Consider the following 8732-nt stretch of genomic DNA (forward strand, 5'->3'; position numbering starts at 1 on the left):
AACACTAGAAAGTAGATTGTTAACCTAGTGTAATTTAGCAATTTGGAAGTGATTTCAGCAATTAGAAGCTAATATACATATAAATTGGTTGAATTATATGAAAATAGGGTTAAATGATAAACTAGAGATGTGAAGTTAAATCATGTAAAAATCTGCCTATGAAGTGTTCGTTGAAATGCCTCTATGAAGGCTTAAAAACTGAAATTTCGAGTTAAACGCATAATCATGATGTTCGGTGTATTATGCGAATTATGATTTGAAGAGAGTTCTAAACATGTCTTGCATTGAACTCTATAGGACAAGATACCGGAACGTCGAGTGGACAAGCCGGTGGTGACTCACGGTTGAAGGGCTTGCGCTAAGGTATGTAACTCGACCCGTTACATTAAGTAAATTTGAATCGTCATAATATGCATAATTGAATTTTGGAATAAAGGTTGCTATGAATTTAGGCGATGATATCGCTATATTGAATAATTGGTCAAGTCTTGGCTAGAACTCGTTGGTAGTCGTCAAAAGGAAGAAATTCCGTAGACGAGCCAAACGGGTCGGATAACGGTAGAGGTCAGGGATTTACGGTGGGTCACTACTGATTTACGGTGGCCCCAAAAATTTCCAGGACTCACCGTAACTTACGGTGACACCGTAAGTTACGGTGGAACCAGAAATCAAATCTTTCATTTTATCATTTGATGTTGGATCTCATGTTTACATGTTGTTCAATAATGTCGAAACTAATATTTTAACGGTTTTGATTCTAGGTGCTTAGATGGATCGTACGGATGGTGGTCAAGCGATGTAGAAGAACCGAACACGATTTGTTGAAGCTTCCGCTTTGTTTTGAACTTATTAAATAGTTGTTTTTGGGTTGTAAACAAATTTTCAAACAACTTTGTATGTTCTACCTTAGTCATTAGTTGACTAAGGCGTATAATACTTCTGAAACTTATGTTAATTTATCATCTTTTGATATAAATTAGTAATCAATTCTAGTATAAATTTAAGGGTGTTACAAGTTGGTAATCAGAGCTCAAGGTTGTCAATAAGTGTTCGGTTCAAGCTCGATCGACCGTCCGGTAAGAATTAACTTCTGTTAATAAATTTTACATTACGTAAAGAATAAGAAATGAATAAATAGGCATGAAAAGAGCAAGTAAGCTCATTTAAATACATGAAATCAAAAGCAAGAACGATCAAATCAAGTTGTGAACTTGATTGAATCAAAAGCAAGAACGATCAAATCAAGTTGTGAACTTGATTGAATCAAAAGCAAGGACGATCAAATCAAGTTGTGAACTTGATTGAATCAAAGCAAGAGCGATTAAATCAAGTTATGAACTTGATTGAATCAAACAAGTAAAACATGTGTTATAAATGGAATGTTTAACAACTTATGTAAACATTTCAGAAATAGAGATGGCAGATGAAGGTAATGACGATGCGGTGCCAAGAGTCACCGAGCAAATGAGGGAAGTGATTGCTGAAGAGGTTGGGAAGGCGATCGAAAATAGTTTGTCAGGCATCATTGATAGAATTCAAAACACAGTTTTATCAATGGTAGAAGATAGAATCAAGAAATTAGAAGATGATTCAAAATCAGAAAAGGAAAAGCATGGAGGACGAAAGCCTTGTTCATACAAGGAATTTATGGCTTGTAAACCACCAATATATAATGGGGAGGTTGACCCAATAGTGTGCCAAAGATGGCTAAGTGATATCGAAGGGGTATTCGAGAGGACCCATTGTGATGTAGATGACTATGTAGCCTATGGTACGGGTCAACTAAGAAATCAAGCGAAAGATTGGTGGGATAACAAGAAGAGAGAGATCGGTATTGAAGCTGCTAAGGTCATGACTTGGGAAGAATTCAAGACGCCATTTCTGAAGCATCATAGCCCCAAAGCGGTTATGAATAAAATCAAGGAAGAGTTCATGCAGCTTAGGCATAAAAATGAGACCATAGACAAGATTACGGCAACGTTTATGGATAAGATGAAGTTTTGTGACGATCTAGTGACAAACGAAGAACAAAAGATATACTACTATCATAACATGTTGAGTGCTGAGTATAGGGAATTTATCACCCCTTCCAAATACGAGACCCTTACCGAGATTATAAATGCTGCTCGGGAAAGGGAGATCGAGCTGAAAAAGAGTATCGAAAGGGGTGAATGGAGAGCACATGATGTAAATCCAAGCCCTACTAAGAAGGCACGAACAAACGAAAGCGCAAGGAAACCTGATACGAAAGGCGGGTCGCCAAGTTGCAGAATCTGCGGGAAGGGTCATAAAGGCGAATGCCGCTACAAGGATAAGCCTTGTCCCATATGCAAGAAGACGGGACATATGACTATATCATGCCCGGAGAAAGTGACGGTTTGTTACAATTGCTATCGAACGGGTCACAAGAAGTCGGAATGCCCGGAATCGGTTGGAAAGAAGGAGGGGAAGGAACCGAAAGGTGAAGCCCCTAAAGCAAAGGCAAGATCTTTTCAACTAACCGCCGCAAAAGCAAAAGTTAAACCTGACGTGGTCTCAGGTATATTTACTGTAAACTCGATTCCTGCACGTGTGTTATTTGATACGGGTGCGAATAAATCCTTTGTTTCATATGGATTTATTCGACATCCTTCATTTGTTTTAATTAAATTACATGTGCCCTTAAAAGTAGAGATAGGTAATAATGAAAGCTTTATTGTTTGCGATGTATGTGAAAATTGTAAACTGAGCATTGACGATGAAGAATATTTGATAAATCTAATCCCGATGTCGATGGGAGAATTTCAAGTAGTCGTTGGGATGGATTGGCTATCTCGACACCATGCAAAGGTCGTGTGTTTCCATAAAGAGATAAAACTAACATCTCCGAGCGGGAAACACGTCACCATTTATGGCGAAAAAGGAGGCAACCCCATAGTATGCTCAATGTTGAAAGCTCACAAGCTAATGAAGCGAGGATGCAAGGCATTCATGATATACGCTAATGAGCCCGAAAAAGAATCACGAAAGATTGGAGACGTACCGGTAGTAAGAGATTATGAAGATGTTTTTCCGGAAGATTTACCGGGGATACCGCCTGAACGGGAAATAGAGTTCGGGATCGAATTGATTCCGGGCGTGAAACCCGTAGCAAAAGCCCCGTACCGACTTGCACCGTCGGAATTACAAGAGTTGATGTCCCAAATCCAAGACCTGCTTGACAAGGGATTCATAAGGCCGAGTGTGTCTCCTTGGGGCGCACCGGTATTGTTCGTGAGAAAGAAAGACGGGAGCATGCGCATGTGTATCGATTACCGGGAGTTAAACAAACTCACGGTAAAGAACCGATACCCGCTCCCGAGGATAGATGATTTATTCGACCAACTACAAGGTGCGAACTGGTTTTCCAAAATTGACCTTAGATCGGGGTATCACCAACTAAAGGTCAAAGAAGAAGATGTGCCGAAAACGGCTTTCCGCACAAGATACGGACATTACGAATTCCTCGTGATGTCATTCGGGCTAACAAACGCACCTGCGGCTTTCATGGACCTCATGAACCGGGTTTGCAAGCCAATGCTGGATAAGTCAGTCATCGTGTTTATCGATGATATATTGGTATATTCGAAAAGTGAAGCTGAACACGCACATCACTTACAAGAAGTGTTAGAGACCCTTAGACGAGAGAGGCTATACGCAAAATTCTCTAAAAGTGCCTTTTGGTTACGAGAGGTACAATTTCTTGGCCATGTTATAAGTGCCGACGGAGTACTGGTGGATCCGTCAAAGATAGAGGCTGTGTCAAAATGGAATCCCCCGAAGAACCCTTCAGAAATTAGAAGTTTCTTGGGGCTTGCGGGATATTACAGGAGATTCATTCAAGATTTCTCCAAGATTGCGTCACCACTAACAAAGTTAACACGAAAGAAAGAGAGGTTCATTTGGGATGTTGACCAAGAGAAAGCGTTTCAAACGCTAAAAGAAAAGTTAACTCAAGCTCCGGTACTAACATTGCCAGACGGAGTCGAAGACATGGAGGTTTATTCGGATGCTTCACTATCGGGACTCGGTTGCGTGTTGATGCAACGGGGCAAGGTAATAGCCTATGCCTCGAGGCAATTGAAGACACACGAGAAGAAATATCCCACACACAATCTCGAGTTGGCGGCGGTAGTGTTTGCACTAAAAATATGGAGGCACTACTTGTATGGAGTAAAGTGCACCATATTCACCGACCACAAGAGTTTGAAGTACTTCTTCGATCAGAAAGAGTTAAATATGCGACAAAGGAGATGGCTGGAAACGGTGAAAGACTATGATTGCGAAATACGTTATCACCCAGGGAAGGCTAATGCGGTGGCAGATGCTTTGAGCAGAAAAACGGATTATGCCCCGATACGAGTAAGATCGATGCAACTCGTGGTAACCTCGGGTATACTTGAACGTATTCGAGGGGCACAATTAGAAGCAGTAAAAGAAGAGAATTGGAAGAAAGAAAGAATAATTGGTCAGTTGAAAGATTTGTCGGATGGGAATCACGGGTTAAAGACTCGATCCGGAAGAATATGGGTCCCACATACCTGTGGAGTGAAGACACTTCTACTTAATGAAGCTCATAAATCCCGTTATTCAATTCATCCGGGTGCGACCAAGATGTACAATGATTTGAAACAAAACTATTGGTGGCCCGGAATGAAGAGAGATGTGGCGAAGTACGTGGAAAAAATGCTTGACATGTTTACAAGTCAAGGCGGAGCATCAGAAACCATACGGCAAACTCCAACCGTTAGAAATTCCGGTTTGGAAATGGGAACATATCACAATGGACCTACTAACCAAGTTGCCTAAAACGAGTCGTGGTTTCGATGCCATATGGGTAGTGGTAGATAGATTGACGAAAAGTGCTCACTTCATTCCAATACGTGAGACTTATACGTCAGAAAAGATGTCGGAGGTTTACACGAATGAAATAATAGCACGTCATGGGGTGCCGGTGTCTATCGTGTCTGACAGGGATACCCGGTTTACTTCAAATTTCTGGAGAGATTTCCAAGAGCAAATGGGGACCAAATTGTTTATTAGCACTGCGTACCATCCTCAAACGGATGGGCAAAGTGAAAGAACGATACAAACATTGGGGGACATGCTACGGTCGTGTATAATCGACTTTGGAGGTAGTTGGGATGTTCACTAGAAAGTAGATTGTTAACCTAGTGTAATTTAGCAATTTGGAAGTTATTTCAGCAATTAGAAGCTAATATACATATAAATTGGTTGAATTATATGAAAATAGGGTTAAATGATAAACTAGAGATGTGAAGTTAAATCATATAAAAATCTGCCTATGAAGTGTTCGTTGAAATGCCTCTATGAAGGCTTAAAAACTGAAATTTCGAGTTAAACGCATAATCATGATGTTCGGTGTATTATGCGAATTATGATTTGAAGAGAGTTCTAAACATTTCTTGCATTGAACTCTATAGGACAAGATACCAGAACGTCGAGTGGACAAGCCGGTGGTGACTCACGGTTGAAGGGCGTGCACTAAGGTATGTAACTCGACCCGTTACATTAAGTAAATTTGAATCGTCATAATATGCATAATTGAATTTTGGAATAAAGGTTGCTATGAATTTAGGCGATGATATCGCTATATTGAATAATTGGTCAAGTCTTGGCTAGAACTCGTTGGTAGTCGTCAAAAGGAAGAAATTCCGTAGACGAGCCAAACGGGTCGGATAAACAAGTAAGGCATGGTTAATGCTCCGGATTGTGTTAGATTGAATTGTTGAAATTGGACATCATATAACATATTAGAATTTCGGGATTTAACATATTGGTATCCTAGAAAACTAACATCCGAGAGTTTGGGTTTTGGTGTAATAACCAAACCAAACAAAAATATAAATTTCCAGGTGCTACCGTAATTTACGGTGGTACCGTAAATTACGGTAGAGGTCAGGGATTTACGGTGGGTCACTACTGATTTACGGTGGCCCCAAAAATTTCCAGGACTCACCGTAACTAGTTACGGTGGAACCAGAAATCAAATCTTTCATTTTATCATTTGATGTTGGATCTCATGTTTACGTGTTGTTCAATAATGTCGAAACTAATATTTTAACGGTTTTGATTCTAGGTGCTTAGATGGATCGTACGGATGGTGGTCAAGCGATGTAGAAGAACCGAACACGATTTGTTGAAGCTTCCGCTTTGTTTTGAACTTATTAAATAGTTGTTTTTGGGTTGTAAACAAATTTTCAAACAACTTTGTATGTTCTACCTTAGTCATTAGTTGACTAAGGCGTATAATACTTCTGAAACTTATGTTAATTTATCATCTTTTGATATAAATTAGTAATTAATTCTAGTATAAATTTAAGAGTGTTACACCAACCCACGCCCAAACCTCCGCTCTATACCCCACGGCCTAAAGTAGAATGGTATTACAAAAGTATTGATTGCGGCGCTGTTTATTTTTTGAATTAAATATATTGTAAGATAAAAACATAAAAGAAGTGCATGCATATAGAAAATAATAACTGCTATTCATTATTATTACATTTATGAATATGAATTGCAGAATATGTGGAAAGAAGTAAAATTCTTGAAAAGACAGTTATAATAAGTAATGATGCGTTGACATAAGAATTGGTTGTTGTAGCTAGGAATTTGTCACATGGGGATTTTTGTTAGTCTGTCTAGATTAGATATATGGTGTGGTGGGTAAATAATTAAGGCAATATATTATAGGGCCAATCTCTTCTTCGTCACCTAGACAACCTCCAAAGCACAAAATGAATTAAGGAGTGGCTAAAAGTTAGTCATAGATAATGGAAGGAAGACTAGAGAGGTCAGTCAAAGGCCCAAACGCATCTCCTTGGGCAACACCCTCATGCCGGCCAGGCGGGGTGGTAATTCTTTTTTTTTCCCGTAATCTTATAATAATAATAATAATAATAATAATAATAATAATAATAATAATAATAATAATAATAATAATAATAATAATAATAATAATAATAATAATAATAATAATAATAATATTCCAACATGTACTTCTACCCATGCATGTAATATTACTACGATCGATGGTATCTTTTTTAAACTACTTTTTTTTTATAATATTGAGATCCATTTGAGATAAAAACACAACACAATCAATATCATAACAATAAACAAGAAGTTAATACATAAATGAAACAAACATAAATAACATGTCCGCAATATATCCTATAGTATAAAAGTTTGTATAATACAATATTTCTCATAACCCAACCAAAGATAATTAATTAATTAATTAATATGAATCAACAACACATTCAGATGGAAGTAGGAGCTTCTGCCATAGAAATCGGACCATCTGCAGCAACGGGCCCTCCAGAACTAGTCATCACACGGCGTGGCATCTTGCTGCTATTCACTTCACATAGGTTTGCAAGAAATACACCTGCTTACACAAAATCATTGCCAAAAAAAAAAGTTAAGTAGTTAATTGTATAAAAAGGCACGTAGCAAATTTTATCTTTGGTTATTCTATATATTATTAACTTCTCCTATAGCTAGGTTGTGATAGAGATCCACAATGTTGGGGCAGTTCTTGTAGCACGAATCGGAGCAAAGTCTGGCAAGGAAATGCGGCTCGAGGAGGGAATCGGAAGAGATTCCGACAGTCTTCCTGTGAAGCCCACACGCGTTCAAGCACTTGTCACTCTCGATCCACTCATTCATGTCTTTAACAAAAATCTCTGAGGAATTGCACTGATATTCCATGTTCCCGTTGTCTTTTACATTGTTCTCTAGGACACATCGTTTTCCTGAAAACGCAATCGAGAAAGAGCACAAGCCAATCGGCAAATTCTCGCAAATGATCTCAGCTTGAGCTCCATGGAGGAGAAGGAATGAAAATAAAAGGAAGAGAATGGATGCCATTTGTTTAAGAAAACTTGTATGTGTTTAGTGTTGAAGGAGTTGAGGCTATATATATACATGTGCATCACTCACATACATCAGAAAGAAAAAAAAAAGACAATATAGCTTTCTTAACATAATTTTGTGGTAAAAGAAACCAATTAATGTGCTTTGATTTGTATCCCATGTTTGTTTTGTTACATGTAAATGTAAATGCATGAATCTTCTTTTAATTATTATATTTCCTACTATTTATTATAAAGTATTTAATAGTGTGTACATTGATTAGTATCCCATGTTTGCTTTGTTACATATAAATGATTTTTTTTCTTACATTTGATAGGGTGTGAATGTGAATTGATAGGTTTGACTTTAAGATTTTCATAATCAATTGTTTTACAAACGGATCTGTTATTTTATTTATTAGAAATTAGAAATATGATATGATATAATGATAGTAAATGATTCTGATAGCATACCTATAAAATCTAATTTTCCTTGATATTTATAATAATTTTATCAAGTGTAGCATTTTTGTATATTGAAACAATTTTCCAATAAACATATGTTTCTAAATTATTTTGTTGAATGGGTGTTTTTTGTTTTCGACCACATTGCTTAAAGAATATGATAGAAGAATATATTTATGTTTTCTTTTAATGATAAAATATTAGTTGGAATAATTATAAAATTAAACAATGTTCTTGTTGTACATGTGTCAACAAATAGATTCACATATATCACTCGAATAATATTCTTTGGCCGGCATCGTCCCTGTATATCTAAGGGATAACACTAATCTCATATTCATATTCAGTTGTAAAATCATGTCTTATACCTAG

At 37.5% G+C, this 8732-nt stretch overlaps 1 protein-coding gene across 1 annotated transcript; it reads right to left on the reverse strand.

Annotated features, from left to right (window-relative positions):
* Positions 1 to 7515: 7515 nt before the first annotated feature.
* Positions 7516 to 7911, reverse strand: LOC110870682. Its single transcript, XM_022119858.1, has one exon. It carries the CDS (start codon positions 7909 to 7911, stop codon positions 7516 to 7518), a length of 396 nt encoding a protein of 131 aa, XP_021975550.1.
* Positions 7912 to 8732: the final 821 nt, after the last annotated feature.

This window comes from Helianthus annuus, chromosome 8 (assembly GCF_002127325.2).
Source record: "Helianthus annuus cultivar XRQ/B chromosome 8, HanXRQr2.0-SUNRISE, whole genome shotgun sequence".
NCBI classification, from domain to species: domain Eukaryota; kingdom Viridiplantae; phylum Streptophyta; class Magnoliopsida; order Asterales; family Asteraceae; genus Helianthus; species Helianthus annuus.